Source organism: Salmo trutta, chromosome 23, assembly GCF_901001165.1.
Source record: "Salmo trutta chromosome 23, fSalTru1.1, whole genome shotgun sequence".
Taxonomy (NCBI): Eukaryota; Metazoa; Chordata; class Actinopteri; order Salmoniformes; family Salmonidae; genus Salmo; species Salmo trutta.
The window spans coordinates 19,894,473-19,914,944 of NC_042979.1; the positions used below are offsets into that span (position 1 = coordinate 19,894,473).

The 20,472-nt window shown below is 46.0% G+C and overlaps 1 protein-coding gene across 1 annotated transcript in view; it reads left to right on the plus strand.

Moving 5' to 3' along the window:
- Positions 1-20,472, plus strand: part of LOC115159542 (astrotactin-2) — a 421,339-nt gene that overhangs the window by 142,725 nt on the left and 258,142 nt on the right. The window contains exon 4 of the mRNA XM_029709358.1: positions 7,152-7,301. Coding sequence (XP_029565218.1) covers positions 7,152-7,301 — 150 coding nt within the window. The remainder of the gene's footprint in view (positions 1-7,151; positions 7,302-20,472) is intronic.

Genomic DNA, 20,472 nt, shown 5'->3' on the forward strand with positions numbered 1-20,472 from the left:
GTTGCGTAATAATCACATTTTAGAGCAGTGACTGCATTCTGACATCAGTTGCATAAAACAGCTCACGCTGGGGCGACCATTAGAGATAGTTGTAACTCACATATGAAAAGTTTAACAATAGATCCACCATAGGGCAATGACCACTGACGATTGATTTTGTAAAAAATAAACATCTTCCAAAAAAATAGCAACGCCCTGCTCCTGCCATGACTTTTCCTAAATATTTATATTTTATATTGCTCAGTTGTCCAATTTTTTTATCGTAAACAGAAAAGTATTTGAGGCAGTTTTTTTGCATTTTTTATTTCCCAGCTATTACTAACTTAAGGGGCCACGACAAATTAGCAAGATGGCACTGGAGGGTAGGGCTACCATCTTATCGGCTCTTAATCATATTTGGTTTGCGTTTTCGTGTTGTTCGTAACTTGTTTTGTACATAATGTTGCTGCTACCGTCTCTAATGACTGAAAAGAGCTTCTGAAAATCAGAACTGGGATTACCTGAAATTGGACGGGGAGTTGTTCTTCAACGAGTCGGACGTGAGAGATATACTACAGACACCCGACCAGGCCCAGATCCCAGTGATTCGCTGGAAAAGGTTTCGCGGAAAGAGGTTTCGCGGAAAGAGATCAGGATGCCTCGTGAGGATCAGGCGATGAGTGGCTAATTTACCCTTGCCTTCCGTTCTGCTAGATAACGTTCAATCGATGGAAAATAAATGGGACAAACTGAAAGCACGTATATTCTACCAACGAGACATTAAAAACTGTAATATCTTATGTTTCACCGAGTCATGGCTGAACAGCGACATTAAGAACATACAGCTGGCGGGTTATACACTCTATCGGCAGGACAGAACAGCAGCCTCTGGTAAGACCCGGGACGGGGGCCTATGCATATTTGTAAACAATAGCTGTGCACGATATCTAAGGAACACTCAGGGTTTTGCTCACCTGAGGTAGAGTATCTCATGATAAGCTGTAGACCACACTATCTACCTAGAGTTTTCATCCGTATTTTTCGTAGCTGTCTACATACCACCAGAGACAGAGGCTGGCACTAATACCGCACTCAGTGAGCTGTATTCTGCCATAAGCAAACAGGAAAATGCTTATCCAGAGACGGCACTCCTAGTGGCCAGGGACTTTAATGCAGGGAAACTTAAATCAGTTTGACCTAATTTATATCAGCATGTCACATGTGCAACAAGATGAAAAAAATTCTAGACCACCGTTACTCCACACACAGAGATGCGTGCAAAGCTCTCCCTCGCCCTCCATTTGACAAATCTGACCATAACTCTATCCTCCTGCTTACAAGCAAAAATTAAAGCAGGAAGCACCAGTGACTCGGTCTATAAAAAAGTGGTCAGATGAAGCAGATGCTAAACTACAGGACTGTTTTGCTAGCAGACTGGAATATGTTCCGGGATTCTTCCGATGGCATTGAGGAGTACACCACATCAGTCACTGGCTTTATCAATAAGTACGTTGACTCACGGTGACTACGTACATACCCCAACCAGAAGCCATGGATTACTTGCTTTCAAGGAGCGGGACTCTAACCCGGAAGCTTATAAGAAATTCCGAAATGCCCTCCGACGAACCATCAAACAGGCAAAGTGTCAATACAGGACAGGACTAAGATTGAATCGTACTACACCGGCTTGTAAACTATTACAGACTACAAAGGGAAGCACAGCCGAGAGCTGCCCAGTGACATGAGCATACCAGATTAGCTAAATAATTTATATGCTCGCTTCAAGGCAAGTAACAGTGAAACATGCATGAGAGCATAAGCTGTTCCAGATGACTGTGTGATCACTCTCTCCACAGCCGATGTGATTAAGACCTTTAAACAGGTCAACATACATAAGACCGCTGGGCCAGACTGATCACCAGGATGTGTGCGCCGAGCATCCGCTGACCATCTGGCAAGTGTTTTCACTGTAATACCAGCATGTTTCAAGCAGACCAGCATAGTCCCTGTGCCCAAGAACACTAAGGTAACCTGCCTAAATGACTACCGACCCGTAGCACTCACGTCTGTAGCCATGAAATGCTTTGAAAGGCTGGTCATGGCTCACATCAACACCATTATCCCAGAAACCCTAGACTCACTCCAATTTGCATACCGCACCAACAGATCCACAGATGATGCAATCTCTATTGCACTCCACACTGCCCTTTCACACCTGGACAAAAGGAACACATATGTAAGAATGCTATTCATTGACTACAGCTCAGCGTTCAACACCATAGTGCCTTCAAGGCTCATCACTAAGCTAAGGACCCTGGGACTAAACACCTCCCTCTGCAACTGGATTCTGGACTTCCTGACGGGCCGCCCCCCAGGTAGTAGGGGTAGGTAACAACACATCCGCCCCGCTGATCCTCAACACGGGGGCCCCTCAGGGGTGCGTGCTCAGTCCCCTCCTGTACTCCCTGTTCACTCATGACTGCACGGCCACGCACGATTCCAACACCATCATGAAGTTTGCTGACACAATTACCAACAATGATGAGACAGCCTATATGGAGGAGGTCAGAGACATGACTGTGTGGCGCAAGGATAACAACCTCTCCTTCAATGTGATCAAGACAAAGGAGATGATTGTGGACTACAGGAAAAGGAGGACCGAGCACACCCCCATTCTCATCGACAGGGCTGTAGTGGAACAGGTTGAGAGCTTCAAGTTCCTTGGCGTCCACATCACCAACAAACTAACATGGTCCAAGCACACCAAGATAGTCGTGAAGAGGCCACGACAAAAATCTATTCCCTCCCAGGAGACTGAAAAGATTTGGCATGGGTCCTCAGATCCTCAAAAGGTTTTACAGCTGCACCATCAAGAGCATCCTGACAGGTTGCATCACTGCCTGGTATGGCAACTGCTCGGTCTCCGACTGCAAGGCACTACAGAGGGTAGTGTGTACGGCCCAGTACATTACCGGGGCCAAGCTTCCTGCCATCCAGGACCTTTATACCAGGTGGTGTCAGAGGAAGGCCCAAAAATGGTCAAATACTCCAACCACCCTTGTCATAGACTGTTCTCTCTGATACTGCACGGCAAGCGGTACCGGAGCACCAAGTCCAGGTCCAAGAGGCTTCTAAACAGCTTCTACCCCCAAGCCATAAGACTCCTGAACACCTAATCAAATGGCGACCCATACTATTTGCATTGCCCCCCATGCTGCTGCTACTCTCTGTTATTATCTATGCATAGCCACTTTATTAATAACTCTACCTACATGTACATCATTTCCTCTATTACCTCGGCACCGGTAACCCCCACACATTGACACATTGACTCTGTATTGGTACCCCCTGTATATATCCCCACTATTGTTATTTACTGCTGCTCTTAATTATTTGTTATTCTTATCTCTTACTTTTTTAGGGATTTTCTTAAAACTGCCTTGTTGGCTAATAAGGATCCGTCCCTTTTTTTTCAATTTTCCCCTAAAATGACTTACCCAAATCTAACTGCCTGTAACTCAGACCCTGAAGCAAGGATATGCATATTATTGGTACCATTTCAACGGAAACACTTTGAAGTTTGTGGAAATGTGAATGAAATGTTGGAGAATATAACACAATAGATCTGGTTAAAGATAATATAAAGAAAAAAAACATTATTTTGTATTTCTTTGTACCATCCTCTTTGAAATGCAAGAGAAAGGCCATAATGTATTATTCCAGCCCAGCTGCAATTTAGATTTTGGCCACTAGATGGCAGCAGTGTATGTTCAAAGTTTTAGACTGATCCAATGAACCATTGTATTTCTGTTGAAAATGTTGTATCAAGACTGCCCAAATGTGGCTAATTTGTTTATTAATAACTTTTCATGTTCAAAACTGTGTACTCTTCTCAAATTATAGAATGGTATTCTTTCATTCTAATAGCTTCTGTAAATTGGACAGTGCAGTTAGATTAACAAGAATTTAAGCTTTCTGCCAATAGCAGATATGTCCATGTCCTGGGAAATTGTCTTGTTACTTACAACCTCATGCTAATCGCATTAGCCTATGTTAGCTCAACCGTCCCGTGGACGGGACACCGATCCCGAAGAAGTTGGGCTTGTAAGTAAGTGTTTCACTGTAAGGTCTACTATACCTGTTGTATTTGGCACATGTGACAAATAATATTTGATTTGATTTGAGCCGAAGTGCGTTGGTACCCAGGCGCTAATGCATCTCTCTCCTCACTGAATGAATGTTGTCAATGGATGAATGGGCAATAGGAACCAGATAGAAACAGATAATTGTGCATATGACTTCACAATTTAATTTGAATGAATTGAATGATGAGGAGGTGGGTGAAGGGGGGGATTGAATTTCAATGATCTGAATGATGAGGGTACGGAGGATGATTGTATTTAGAACAATAGTGTAATGAGAGAGCAGGTCCTACAGCTAACGCAAAGAGACAAATTGGCAGCACACTACAGTTTTCCTTGTTTATGTGACATGCAGATGTTGCAGCACATCAGAGATTGTACTGTCGCCCATGCACACAGAAAAGGAAACAGTACGTGGGACATGTCTATGGATGAACTCAAAGCATTTATTGGACGCTTGTATGTCTGCGGGGCGTACGGCAGAAAGAGTATGGATTTGGAGTCATTTAGGTATCCAGGGAAGAAGCGCCTCCTACTCTCCCTCTTCCCCACGCACAACAGCTTCAACTCAGGAAAAAGAAGACACAATGTCAAGTCGGCAGGAGCACACGGAACAATGCCAAAGAAAACTGTACAGTGCAACCGATTTGTTTGTGGGGCTTGCTCACGCAAAGCCCCGAAGCTGTGTGCTGACTGTGGACCCAAAGCATAGAGAAGACGTGATTAATTCATGCATAAGGGCACAATACAGGGACCGATACAATCAACAAATTACTGTTTTTATTTCTTGCCATGGATATATTGCTACAATTATTTCTTCATGCAATTGATCCGTTACAATTGTTCATGCGCCGGTGCTTTTGTTTAGGAATACAGCAAATCATTTCACCTGACTGGTTATATTATTATTACATATTTCGTTTCTGCTTTGTCAGAAGCTGTAACTGAACGGTTTTAATTACTAACTCTATTACTAATCAAATCTACAAATAAAGTTGATCAAATGGATTACACTGTCATTTCTTATTGTAAGGGAAACGAAAATAGGCTATAGGCTTATGTTTTTCTCGAGGACTTTGTAGAATTATACAAAATTATACAAAACAATCCTTTCTACCTAAAGAAATAACTATTGTTAAATTTGAAATTGATATATCTCCATAAATATTTCTTCATGCAATTCATCCTTTACCATTGTTTATGCAATATTTATCAAGCCTTGGTGCTTATGTTTGCGCACCTTGTGGGTTGATATGCATCTGATGCGTATGCTAAATGAGGTGCCCGGCAACGTTCTCAACATTCTCTAGCGGCTACTTATAGGCTGAAAGGCCAGGCGGTTCTAGTGTTATGAGAAAATGTATTGTATTAAAGTCATGATCACATTCTGATGATGTTTTAGCACATCTAACTGGAAAACATAGAGCAAAGCACGATATGATTTGTTTTTAATTCATATTTTAACGCACATATTAAATCATTTTTATGCGATGAAACTGTAAAATGTGTTTTAAAAGTACTTTTAAAGGACAATGGTATCCTAGTTAATATTATATAATATAAGTCCATATTACTTAAAAAAATATATATATATACTTTGAAACCACTAAGACAGTTCATAGTCTTGTCTTTTTGAGGAAGCAAATTACAATGTCAGTTTATACAAACTAACTGAACCATACACATGAATGTAACAGTGTTTCCATTGTACAACAAGTAAGGAAACATAATATCCAACTTCATCATAACTTCAAATTCTCACGCTATTTGACTTTTATTCTACAACTTTTTATTTTAGCACTCCACTTTATAGTCTCGTTGGCATTCCCTGAGCGTCCCCGGCAAAGTGATGTATGATAATAATTCATGATGTGAGCACACCTGAGAGACAGACTGACAGAGTGGGGGAGGTTGAGAAATGACGCTGTCTGTGGAGTGGGCTATACCGCTGTGAGCCGGGCCACATCCATCTCCGAACTCCCTCTCTGTCGCTTACTTTGGGCTGCTCCGCTCCTGCACACACTGCACTGGAGTAAATAGCCCTTGTCCAGACGTATCATCGTTCCTCCGAGAGACTCTCAGGTCTACATATCTCACTTTAATTGAACTCTTGATGCATTGTGAACCATCGGGGAACAGCACACCGCTTGGTAATTGAGGCGCTAGATAAATAGTTGCTTCCTTCTGTGTTTTTTTTAGGGATCGTGTTACGATTTGTGCCGAGGAAACAACGGAAATAGTATTCTCTCTCATTTTTTGTCTCGGTGGCACAAATGGAGCAGAACATGTTTAGATGGGTCATACAAGTCCCCCGGGGTTTGGGGATTTTCTGCCTAGTAGAAGAAAAGTAGAAATGTGCCTGGGCCACACTGCAATCCACACTTGCTCCATCTCATAATGATTTTCAAAGGGGGTTTATGCAAACCATGCCATTACCCATTGTAAACTGGAGCGCTCTATTTTGAAAGATTAACTGGAAAGATACTTGTCCAACTTTTCTCATCTGTAGTCCTTTGTGCTTTGCCTCTTACAGCAGCCTGATTCAGCGGTGATATACACTTTGAAAAAGGGCAAAGCTTCTGAGGTATTTTCTTTTTCAGCTGTGAATTACACAACTGCTTCTTCATGCTAAACTTGACAACATTCAAAGACGGTTATTTTTTCAGAGGTTGAACTAGGATGACTGAAGTGTTCGACAGAGCGGCGAGGAGAAGCCCATTGAATAAGGCCCAATTGATCTGCTGTAACTAGGCTTTGCAATTTACATTGTAACTGCCCAGATGTATACCATTGAATTCCAAATCTTTTGCACATTAAAGCCCTCAGTCATAGCCAGTAAACAAACGAAAGTTGAGGAAACTACTGAACAAAGTGTTTTCATAGACCTGCTCTCATTCAAATGTGTTTTATTTGCTTTAATCTTCCCTGTTTGCATCTACAACATACCAGTGTCTCTTTCTCAAGCTTTGTATCCACCCTTTTGAAATGTGAAAACTTTTAACACATCTCATTGCTTTGTCCCCCCCACAGCCCTTGACCCCAAGCAGGAGACGGTCGAGGCATTGATGCAGCGGTTTAAGGAGAGTTTCCGTCCTAACACGACCATGGAGATCGCCCACTTTCAACACGTCACACACAGCTCCTCCACAGGACGCAAGAGAGGCCCAAGCCACACCAGAGGTAAGACAACAGCTCATTAGTCACTGTTCTATTCAGTATGGACAACTTTTATCAACGCACAGAGAGCATATTTCTGTCAAGTTTGACATCCAGTATGTATTCAGTGGGACAACAGTTAATGAGTCACTATTCTGTTCAAATGTAAGAGCAGCATAATTGGCTACATATACAGTCCAAGCATATGTTGAGGATCCTTTGGCTTGTCAGGGTTAATGTCAAATGCATGACTTCAGACCTTCTCAGGAACATAAATTCAGATCTTGGCCACTGCTGTGCACTCAAACCATCTTTTAATCATGGATGGGTCTTTTACGGTCATGTATGATTAAAACAGGTTTGAGTGCACAGCAACGGACAAGATCTGAATTTATGTTCCTGAGAAAGTCGGAAGTCAAGCATGTGACATTAACCCTAACAAGCCGAAGGATCCTCAACATATGACCGTAGAAGACCCATCCATGCCATTGACATGACACCCTACTGGAAGAGACTGACTGGCCACTGTGGAAATGTGAGACATTAACCTTGGACAGCTAACCTCTTGCTCTTGACTACATACCCTATCACCCTCACACCACCTTCTCTACACTGAGTGGGCAGTTTATTAGGCACACCCATCTAGTACCGGGTCGGACCCTCCTTTGCCTCCAGAACAGCCTGAATTCTACAGGGCATGGAAACGTTGCTCAATTGGTATCAAGGGACCTAACGTGTGCCAGAAAAACATTCGCCACACCATTACACCACCCCACCAGCCTGTACCGTTGACAACAGGCAGGATGGGGCCATAAACTCATGTTGCTTATGCCAAATCCTGACTCTGCCATCAGCATGACGCAACAGGAACTAGGATTCGTTGGACCAGGCAATGTTTTTCCACTTCTCAATTGTCCAGTGTTGGTGATCGCGTGCCCACTGGAGTCGATTCTTCTTGTTTTAAGCTGATAGGAGTGGAACCGGGTGTGGTCATCTGTTGCAGTAGCCCATCCATAACAAGGATCAACGAGTTGTGCGCTGTGCGATATCGTTCTGCACACCACTGTTGTACTGCACCGTTATTTGCCTGTTTCTCGGCCACCTGTTAGCTTGCTTGATTCTTGCTATTCTCCCTGCAGCTGACTGGATGTTTTTTGTTTGTTGCACCATTCTCAGTAAATCCTAGACGCTGTTGTGCATGAAAAGCCCAGGAGGCCAGCAGTTTCTGAGATAATGGAACCGGTGCACCTGGCACCGACAATCATACCATGCTCAGAGTTGCTTTGGTCACTAGTTTTGACCATTCTAACGTTCAATTGAACAGTAACTGAATGCCTCGATGCCTGTCTGCCTGATTTAAATAAATCAAATCAAATCAAATGTATTTATATAGCCCTTCGTATATCAGCTGAAATCTCAAAGTGCTGTACAGAAACCCAGCCTAAAACCCCAAACAGCAAGCAATGCATGTGAACGAAGCACGGTGGCTAGGAAAAACTCCCTAGGAAAAACTCCCTAGAAAGGACAAAAACCTAGGAAGAAACCTAGAGAGGAACCAGGTTATGAGGGGTGGCCAGTCCTCTTCTGGCTGTGCCGGGCGGATATTATAACAGAACATGGTCAAGATGTTAAAATGTTCATAAATGACCAGCATGGTCAAATAATAATAATCATAGTAGTTGTCGAGGGTGCAACAAGCACGTCCGGTGAACAGGTCAGGGTTCCGTAGCCGCAGGCAGAACAGTTGAAACTGGAGCAGCAGCATGGCCAGGTGGACTGGGGACAGCAAGGAGTCATCATGCCAGGTAGTCCCGAGGCATGGTCCTAGGGCTCAGGTCCTCCGAGAGAAAGAAAGAAAGAGAGAAAGAGAGAATTAGAGAGAGCATATTTAAATTCACACAGGACACCAGATAAGACAAGAGAATACTCCAGATGTAACAGACTGACCCTAGCCCCCCGACACATAAACTACGGCAGCATAAATACTGGAGGCTGAGACAGGAGGGATCAGAAGATACTGTGGCCCCATCCGATGATATCCCCGGACAGGGCCAAACAGGCAGGATATAACCCCACCCACTTTGCCAAAGCACAGCCCCCACACCACTAGAGGGATGTCTACAACCACCAACTTACCGTCCGAAGACAAGGCCGAGTATAGCCCACAAAGATCTCCGCCATGGCACAACCCAAGGGGGGGGGGCGCCAACCCAGACAGGAAGACCATGTCAGTGACTCAACCCACTCAAGTGACGCACCCCTCCCATGGACAGCATGGAAGAACACCAGTAAGTCAGTGTAACGATTGTCGTCGGGAGACGAGGAAGCGGACCAAAACGCAGCTGGGAGCGAATACATGTTTATTTAACACACTAGAATTAAACATGTACACAAACTCAAGGAAAAAATGTCGATACGTTACGTGCTCAAAACAAAGAGACAACAACCCACAAACATCGTGGGGGAAAAGGAACTTAAATGTGATTCCCAATCAGACTTCACAAGCGACAGCTGTCTGATTGGGAAATCACCCCCGAGCCCAACATAGAAATAAAACACAAAGAAAGGCTATAACCAAAACATAGAAAATAAAGCATAGAAATGCCACACCCTGACCAAAATAGCAGAGTTCACCTGGTCAGGGCGTGACAGTACCCCCCCTCCAACGGTGCGTACTCCCGGCGCACCAAACTAAAGTCTATTGGGGGGGGACCCGGGTGGGCGCCTCACCCTCGGTGGAGGCTCTGGCCCCGGGCGTGTTTCTCCCCCTGCCTCCACCCTAGCCCTACCCCTCTGGCCCGGACTGGACCACTGTGGAGCGGCATGCCCAGGCTCCGGAGCGGAGCCGTCGACCGGAACACGACTGGGCACCGGTGGACCAGACACGGGCCGTGCCGGACTGTGGACACGCACCGTGGGCTTGGTGCGGGGAACAGGAACGGGCCGGACAGGACTGTGGACACGCACCGTGGGCTTGGTGCGGGGAACAGGAACGGGCCGGACAGGACTGTGGACACGCACCGTGGGCTTGGTGCGGGGAACAGGGACGGGCCGGACAGGACTGTGGACACGCACCGTGGGCTTGGTGCGGGGAACAGGGACGGGCCGGACAGGACTGTGGACACGCACCGTGGGCCTGGTGTGGGAAACAGGGACGGGCCGGACAGGACTGTGGACACGCACCGTGGGCTTGGTGCGGGGAACAGGGATGGGCCGGACAGGACTGGGGACATGCACCACTAACCTGGTGCGGGGAGCAGGGACGGGCCGGACAGGACTGGGGACACGCACCACTAACCTGGTGCGGGGAGCAGGGAAGGGCCGGGCCGGACTGGGGACACGCACCACTAACCTGGTGCGGGGAGCAGGGACGGGCCGGACAGGACTGGGGACACGCACCACTGACTTGGTGCGGGGAGCAGGGACGGGCCGGGCCGGACTGGGGACACGCACCACTAACCTGGTGCGGGGAGCAGGGACGGGCCGGACAGGACTGGGGACACGCACCACTAACCTGGTGCGGGGAGCAGGGACGGGCCGGACAGGACTGGGGACACGCACCACTAACCTGGTGCGGGGAGTAGGGACGGGCCAGACAGGACTGTGAACACGTACTGGTGACCTGAAGCGTGGAGCCGGTTTAGCCACTCGTCCTGGCTGGATGCCCATCCTAGAACGGCATGTGCTGGGCATGTCCACCGGACGCACTGGGCTGTGCGGGCGCACTGGCGACACAGCGCACAACTCTGCATACCATGGCTTGGTGCGGGGAGCAGGGACGGGCCGGGCAGGACTGTGGACACGCACCGTGGGCTTGGTGCGGGGAGCAGGAACGGGCCAGACAGGACTGTGAACACGCACTGGTGAACTGAAGCGTGGAGCCGGTTTAGCCACTCGTCCTGGCTGGATGCCCATCCTAGCACGGCATGTGCTGGGCATGTCCACCGGACGCACCGGGCTGTGCGGGCGCACTGGCGACACAGCGCGCAACTCCGCGTACCATGGCTCCTCCTCCAGATCTTCCCTCTGCAGGTCCTCAATCAACTGCCTCATCATCTTCGTCTCTTCCTCCGCCGTCATCCCCCACGAGAGCAGTGGTCTGGGCTCTTCCTCTGCCCTTCCGGACCACCCCATTAGCCCCCCCCAAAAAATTTCTTGGGGCTGTTTTCCGGGCCTCCTCGACCGCCGCCTGCGACTCCGTCTACCGGCTGGCTTTTCCTCCTCGACCTGGGAGTCCGTCCGCCAGGGTCCTTTCCCCGACATGATCTCCTCCCAGGTCCAGAACTCCTTTCCCTCGCGAGCCCATCTCTCGCGCTCCTTTTCCTCCCGCTGCTTGGTCCTGGTTCGGTGGGTTGTTCTGTAACGATTGTCGTCGGGAGACGAGGAAGCGGACCAAAACGCAGCTGGGAGCGAATACATGTTTATTTAACACACTAGAATTAAACATGTACACAAACTCAAGGAAAAAATGTCGATACGTTACGTGCTCAAAACAAAGAGACAACAACCCACAAACATCGTGGGGGAAAAGGAACTTAAATGTGATTCCCAATCAGACTTCACAAGCGACAGCTGTCTGATTGGGAAATCACCCCCGAGCCCAACATAGAAATAAAACACAAAAAAAGGCTATAACCAAAACATAGAAAATAAAGCATAGAAATGCCACACCCTGACCAAAATAGCAGAGTTCACCTGGTCAGGGCGTGACAGTCAGTGACTCAGCCCTTGTAATAGGGTTAGAGGCAGAGAATCCCAGTGGAAAGAGGGGAACTGGCAAGGCAGAGACAGCAAGGGCGGTTCGTTGCTCCAGCCTTTCCGTTCACCTTCACACTCCTGGGCCAGACTATACTTAATCATAGGACCTACTGAAGAGATAAGTCTTCAGTAAATAGCAAGTCACGGCCATGGCCTACTGTCTGTAAGAGCGAACCATTTTCGTGAACGGGGTGTTGAAAAAATTGTATTTTGTTTTCCTTTACAGCTTTAACTCTCAAGTTAGAAGTCATTTTGTCATTGAGAGACCCTGAGCGAATATCCCAGGAATTAGCTTAGCTTTGTTAGCAAATGTCGGCTCTGTGAAATCAAATCCTTTCATTGGATCCAGCTCTCAAATTTTCAAATCCTAGAGAGTCTCAGTGCAAATCACTCGCAGGAGATTTCCTCACTGTGACTCAGAAAGGAAATAAACTTTTTTCAGGACCTTTAATTACAGTTGAAAGTGTGTGTCGCAGCAGAAAGAGGAAGCCAGTCCAGGATAACAAACATGCTAATGGGACTAGTGCTTTTACGGAAGGGAAACTCAATTAGCCAAGAGAGGGAAAGGGGAGTTCGGCGGCTAGGCCCGGAGATTAGGCCTCGTGAGGAAATTAATTTGCAGTCAAATTATACGTGCGATGGAGAAGGCGGGAACTGGGAATGTGCGAGGCGAGAGGGAGGCTGGGAAGTACTTTTCTATTTCATTTCGGCTGGCTTGACAGCGTTTTATGCCGTGAATTAGTTCCCTTTTCTGCCGTCTCTCCCCGTCTCCCCGAGCCCCACTGTACATTTGCATGTTTTACATTGATGCCAGTTTTTAAGTAGATTAAGCGTGAGAGCAGCTGTGAGGTTTTCTCTCTTTTTCCCCGTCATTGTTGCTGCTGATGACTTTTACATTGTAATGAGGGGCCATGGCGGAGACAGGCCCTTTGGCACAGTGGCACCGGGTCCATGCTGCGTGGGGGTGTCTCAGTGACACCATACAGGCAAGGGGGAGAGGACACCATCTGTGCACTTTATTAAGAGTCTTGCTGACGAGTGACACTAAATACATTCCTTAGAATTAGATTGTTGGGAGAACTGAAGAGAAACAGTTCTAGTTGTGGGATCCTTTCCTTCAAATAGTTTTGTTCCTGTTCTTGTTTGGGTGTAAGCTTGTGTTTGAGAAAGAATACAGAGTAAGAGTGAGGTACCTGTCTGTATCTTGATGCCCCTCGACTATTCAGAATTAGTCCAGTAAGGTCATCATCACCACGCCTGGAATGCAAATACCAATGAAGGGATAGAGGGGGAGAGAGAGAGATAGAAAGAGGGCGAGAGAGAGACCCCACTTCAGCACCAAGGACTGAGTCCAGTGTGAGTGAGAACAATACTGAATAAAAATATAAATGCAACAATTTCACAGATTTTACAGAGTTATAGTTTATATAAGGAAATCAGTCAATTTAAATAAATAAATTAAGCTCTAATCTATGACTGGGCAGGGGCTCTAATACATGACTGGGCAGGGGTACAGCCATGGGTTGGCCTGGGAGGGTATAGGCCCACTCACTTGGCAGGCAGGCCCACCCACTGGGGAGCTAGGCCCAGCCAATCAGTATGAGTTTTTCCCCACAAAAGGGCTTTATTACAGACAGAAATACTCCTCAGCAACCCCACCCCACCCCCACTCAGACAATCCCACCGGCGAAGAAGCGGGATGTGGAGTTCATGGGCAGGCGTGGTTACACATGGTCTCCGGTTGTGAGGCCGGTTAGACGTACTGCCAAATTCTGTAAAACAACATTGGATATGGTAGAGAAATTAACATTTAGTTCTCTGGCAACAGATCTGGTGGACATTCCTACAGTCAGAATGCCAATTGCACGCTCCCTCAACTTGAGACATCTGTGGTATTGTGTTGTGTGACAAAACTGCACATTTTAAAGTGTCCTTTTATTGTCCCTAGCACAAGGTGCACCTGTGTAATGATGCTGTTAAATTAGCTTCTTGATATGCCACACCTGTCAGGTGGATTATCTTGGCAAAGCAGAAATGCTGACTAACAGGGATGTAAACACATTTATGCACAACATTTGAGAGAAATACGTTTTTTAGCATATAGAAAATGTCTGATTTTTTTTCAGATCATGAAACATGGGACCAACACTTTACATGTTGCATTTATATTTTTGTTCAGTGTAGTTGTATTGGTAAAGTTTCTCCAGAGCAAAGGTCCAGTTGAAGTGTTGTTTGGTTTAGTGAAAGACTAATAAGACTCAACCGTCAAAGGAGAGCTGACCTTGGTGCTGAAGTTAAGAAGCGCTCTCTCCACTTCTCTCTCTTCTTTTCTATTTTATTAATTCAATTACATTCATAGGGGCTTCATTGGCATGGGAAATATAGGTTTACATTTCCAAAGCAATTTAAAATATGAGCTACTTGTCAAACACACACACATGCACGCACGCATAAGGACATCAACACACAGAGACACAAATCTCTCTCTTCATATTTTTGTCTTTCTTTCACCGCGCATAGTTTGAGTGCTCCAAGATTGGGCTAGTTAACATTCTGCCCAAGCCACAATTTAGAGACACTCTTTGAAGTCTCTTCGCAGTTGCATTTAGTCTCATTGAGTTTCTGTAATCTGCCCCGATTTGCATACACCTTTGTGCACCGTGTTTCCCTCTCTGAAGCTAATACTGTTTGATGTGTTTCTTATAAGCTGTGCAAGTGTTTGATGTGTTAGAACTCATCTTTGGCCCACTATGATAACCTGACCTTCTGGTTATTATCCTTTTTATCTGATATTAATTGATGCTTGGAAGTTACACATAAAAGTGTTCTGTGTTTGTGTCTCTTCCCCCGTTATAGAGAGTGTAAGGAGACAGAGGGCAGTTGGCTGAATTTGCAAAGCCTATTACTTGAGAGAGAGAGGGATAAATAAATAAATGCTAGAGTGTGTTTGATTCAGGGAGTGTTGATGGCTGGTGAATCCATTCTGTGCTTGGCTGCACTTTCAGCACCCTTCAATCTTCCCTCTAGACAATACACAGTGATTACAGCTCTGGGCCCGAAGCCGTAGGTTCTCTATGACGGGCCAGCCCGCTGATCTACCGCCAGACACAACAGTGTGTGTATGTGCATGTGTGTGTGCATACTCCTGTCCAGACTATTAAATCAATGGACTCATACTTCACTGGAAGTCGAGGAATGTGTTCCTAGCCATCAATGTAATTACCACACTCTGACACTGACTTGTTCTCCAGACCAGACTAACAGGATTTCTACTCATCATATGTCATGTCTCTTGTACTGTATGTCTGCCTGACTGCATAGCCCTACAGCAGTTATTCCTGTACCATATCCTCTGTCTCGCTGGATCTTCAAGTGAAGTGTTGATGAGCTAACAGGAATAGGATTCATTTGACACTTACTGGTGTTAGGAGTGAAACATCCATTTTAGACGGGCCCTAACAATCCAGGGTGTCCCCAGCCTCACTGTGAGTTGCACAGGGTGTATGGGGGCCATAGGGGAGATGCAAGAATGACCCAAGATGGAGGAATGAAACCCCATGTGGCAGGTGTTAATAGCCCAAGGTGCCATCGTGCTAAAGGCTCTGGATTTGAGCCCCCATGGCGGCCAGTCATCAGTCATACCTTTTGGGATTGCATTTACCAAAGTGCTATCTCCCTGTTCCCACCATTTACCGATTACACCCGTAGTGCTGCGTGTGCCATTTATATGGTCGTTAGCCTAAATGATCCATTTATCAAAATGGAAGAAACGTCCAGGTGAGATGGGGGTAGGGAAGAAGACCACGTTAGTGGGAGTGCTGCAACCAGACTGACCATTAAACCTCCACCTGTTCCAATGTTTTACCCTGGCCCATGTCACAGCAATGGATTCAGGCTGTAAAATGTGTCAGTGTGCTTTTATTGTGATGCCCTCAACAATATCTTTGTGGCACATCAATTTTAGAAAAGTCTTATTTTGAAAGCCTTCAGGTTCCGAAAACTCAGAGATTATTGAATCCTTTTGATTGTTATACTGTAAAGTGCAACTGTGCTGCCACCTGTTTGCCAGTTTCAAAACGAGATGGAGGTGAGCCACAGGCAGACAGAAACAGAAAGGGTCTGATAGAGGGCAGAGACAGACAGTGATAGATACTGAGACAAATACAGAGAAACAAGTGACAAAAACAAAGACTTGATTCACACATACACATGGATATACCTTGGACCAGTATTGGACCGAAAGTAGATTCTCTGAGCTCAGTGCAGTGTGAATGAGGAGAGAGGGGCACCCGCCTGGGGCCTCCAGGGTTGATCAGGGATCAGTGGAGCCACTGCAGTGTTGTTGCTTCCTGATATGCACTTGGCTGCCTGGGGCACTACAGCGTGGGCAACTGACGCTCCCGATACTCTCTCGCCGCGCTTGGACATCATTCCACCTAATCAGCCCACGATAATGCCTGCCAAGACCAGACTGCACCCAACAGCCAGTTAGAATGAAGCATGGTGAAATATAATACAGTGCTGTTGCCCACACACATTCATTCAGCTATAATGTAGGGTGTTCACTCTAGAATGTAGGAAAATACAGGGCAAATTCAAGAGGGCCCTACTAAATTAATGTCTAAACGTAGTTTTCTTTGCCCGATGTCACTATGAACCACATTCGACTAATCATTATATTGTTCTCTACAATATTATAACCTTAAAGGGAGACTTTGTAATTTCGTCAATGAGAACCTTTATATTCCTCCCCAGAGTCAGATAAACTTGTGAATACTATTTTTATGTCTCTGTGTCCAGTATGAAGGAAGTTAGAGGTAGTTTCCCGAGCCAATGCTAATTAGCATTAGCACAATGACTGGAAGTCTATGGGTATCTGCTAGCATGTACTTAACAGGGTTGATTAATTAAGAACGTTAGTTTGTTGTGTCCATTGTTACTGTAGTTTAAACTACCCAGCTCTTGGTTGTATCTCTTCTATTTTTTTGTAGACTAGAAGTACCTATGTCGACTAGGAGAAGTACCCATGTAGACTAGGAGAAGTACCCATGTAGACTAGGAGAAGTACCCATGTAGACTAGGAGAAGTACCCATGTAGACTAGGAGAAGTACCCATGTAGACCAGAAGTACCCATGTAGACTAGAAGTACCCATGTAGACTAGGAGAAGTACCCATTTTGACTAGGAGAAGTACCCATGTAGACTAGAATTACCCATGTAGAAGTACCCATGTAGACTAGGAGAAGTACCCATGTAGACTAGGAGAAGTACCCATGTAGACTAGAAGTACCCATGTAGACTAGAAGTACCCATGTAGACTAGGAGAAGTACCCATGTAGACTAGAAGTACCCATGTAGACTAGAAGTACCCATGTAGACTAGGAGAAGTACCCATGTAGACTAGGAGAAGTACCCATGTAGACTAGGAGAAGTACCCATGTAGACTAGGAGAAGTACCCATGGAGACTAGGAGAAGTACCCTTGGAGACTAGGAGAAGTACCCTTGGAGACTAGGAGAAGTACCCATGGAGACTAGGAGAAGTACCCTTGGAGACTAGGAGAAGTACCCATGTAGAGTAGGAGAAGTACCCTTGGTGATTATGACTAGCCCCTGCTAGAATGGCTTCAGAGAAGGAACCATGCATCTGTATGCATAGTATTACCATCACTATCTTGGATTGCAGCCTATACTATTAAAGGCACTATATTGACTGTGTCTCACAGCCTACTATTGAGAGCTAGAGCTCCTCAACAACCATTAGGCTGTGTTTACAAAAGCAGCCCAATGCTCACCTTTTGCTTAATTATTGGCGGCAAGAGCTGGTCTGATTGGTCAAAAGACCAATTAGTGGGAAAAAAAATCAGAATTGGTCTGTATAATCACAGCCTTAGAAACCAATTTCTCAGCAGTTGTTTCTGCTAGGATTTCTGGCAAACAGGACATTTTGAATCATCACACTTTAGCAGCTTGCTGCATGACCACCTGTGAGAGGTAATGAAATGAGGATAGAAACAAGTATACAGACAGGTTCTAAATAGGATATATCCTGTCTCAATCATATATCATAGTCTTCATGGGTTTTCCATTCAAAATTAATTGAGGTATTAGTTTGTATCCATTTGAGCAGTGCTGCTTAGTGCGCTGGTGTCATAGATAGTGACACACTGAATGCAGCTCTTTCTTAATGTGATTACCATTAGCAGAGCTGGTTAGGACCTGTAATCACACACACACACACACACACACACACACACACACACACACACATACACACACACACACATACACACCTTGACCTTTAGAATGAGTAAGCTGTACTCGCCCGCTTGTCATGCCATGCTGGTTTTCATGCCTTTCCCTGGTGCTTTCCCTCCTGATGTACGGAGAAGGCGTTTGTTTATCCACATCTCTGTATAATTAAAGCCTGTGTTATTTTGGGTAAACCACGCTTAACCTTTTCCAATTTAAACAGATGCACAGGGGGCCGTGGGTAGGTGCATAAAATGTGCTGCCATGTCAACATACACAGACAAAGACACACACACGGCCACACACACCTTACAATGCACGTTCCCATCTCAGTAACTCCCTTCCATGCTTTCATACCGTCACATACAGAGCACACACAGACATACACACACACCCTCACTAGCCCACCCATGCTGACGTCAGTTAGGTGTGGCAGTGTGTTGTTGTGATGGTGTGTACGGCAGTGTGGTGTTGTGATGGTGTGTGTGGCAGTATGTTGTTGTGATTGTATGTGTGGCAGTGTGTTGTTGTGATGGTGTGTGTGGCAGTGTGTTGTTGTGATGGTGTGTGTGGCGGTGTGTTGTTGTGATGGTGAGTGTGGCGGTGTGGCAGTGTGATGGTATGTGTGGCAGTGTGTTGTTGTGATGGTGCGTGTGGCAGTGTGTTGTTGTGATGGTGTGTGTGGCAGTGTGTTGTTGTGATGGTATGTGTGGCAGTGTGTTGTTGTGATGGTGTGTGTGGCAGTGTGTTGTTGTGATGGTGTGTGTGGCGGTGTGTTGTTGTGATGGTGTGTGTGGCAGTGTGTTGTTGTGATGGTGTGTGTGGCAGTGTGTTGTTGTGATGGTGTGTGTGGCGGTGTGTTGTTGTGATGGTGAGTGTGGTGGTGTGGCAGTGTGATGGTATGTGTGGCGGTGTGTTGTTGTGATGGTGTGTGTGGCAGTGTGTTGTTGTGATGGTGTGTGTGGCAGTGTGTTGTTGTGATGGTGTGTGTGGCAGTGTGTTGTTGTGATGGTGTGTGTGGCAGTGTGTTGTTGTGATGGTGTGTGTGGCGTTGTGTTGTTGTGATGGTGTGTGTGGCGTTGTGTTGTTGTGATGGTATGTGTGGCGGTGTGTTGTTGTGATGTGTGTGTGGCAGTGTGTTGTTGTGATGGTATGTGTGGCAGTAGCAGAGGGTGATCTGTGCTCCCTCACAAAAAAAAATGATTAGCTTTCATAGTGCAGAATGAAATCATCTCTGCCTCGCCTCCCAGTGCCTGCACCCCCTTAATCACTCCCATTACAGGGCAGATTGAAATGCAGCTCCCCCTCTCTTTCCCCATGTACCTTTCCCCCCTCCCTATCCTCTGTCTCTTGCCTCTCTCTCCTCCCCATCCTCACTCTCTCTCCCACAGTATTCTCTCTCTCTCTCTCTCTCTCTCTCTCTCTCTCTCTCTCTCTCGCTCTCTCTTTCTCTCTCTCTCTCTCTCTCTCTCTCTCTCTCTCTCTCTTTCACCTCGCTTTCCCCTTTCTTTGTAACCTCCCTCTCTCCCCACCCTCACTCTTGGTCTCCCTCTTCATCTAACCTTATTCACGCCCTCTCATTCCATCCTCCTTTCCTCTCACTGTCCTCCAACACTCTCTCCTTCTATTGCCTTTCTCCCCCTTCCCTCTCCTCATATTGCTCCATCCTGCCTTGTTACCTGGCGATGCATTTGGGACTGTCACTGCAGTATAAATGACTCTTATGCTCTGCGTAACTACTACATGTGCACGTTCCAATCAATGTCTGTGCAAGTCAGTGTGCCATTCAAAGACAGAAGCATTCACTAGAGTAATTGATAGTGAAGTGAATGCAATATTTATCTGTGAAAAGACTATAGCGTCAACTAATCTAAGAGTTTATTTAAACAGTAGATATTTACAAACATGGCCCAGCACATGAAATGAATAGAGAATGACCCTTTATAATCAAAAAAGTAAAGGTGTTGATTGAACAATTTCACATGCAGGAGAGTTTTAATTGGAAAATGTTTTATTTTTTTTGCAGAGGACATTTTAGTAAGGAAGGGTGTGAATCTACCTCTGCTGTGTTGGTGTTGCTGCACACACACCACACAGACACCAACACATACACACGCACACTGTTTAGGAGAGAGAGGCAGATGGAGAGTGGTTGAAGGAGTGAGAAAGGTGGCAGACAGACAGACA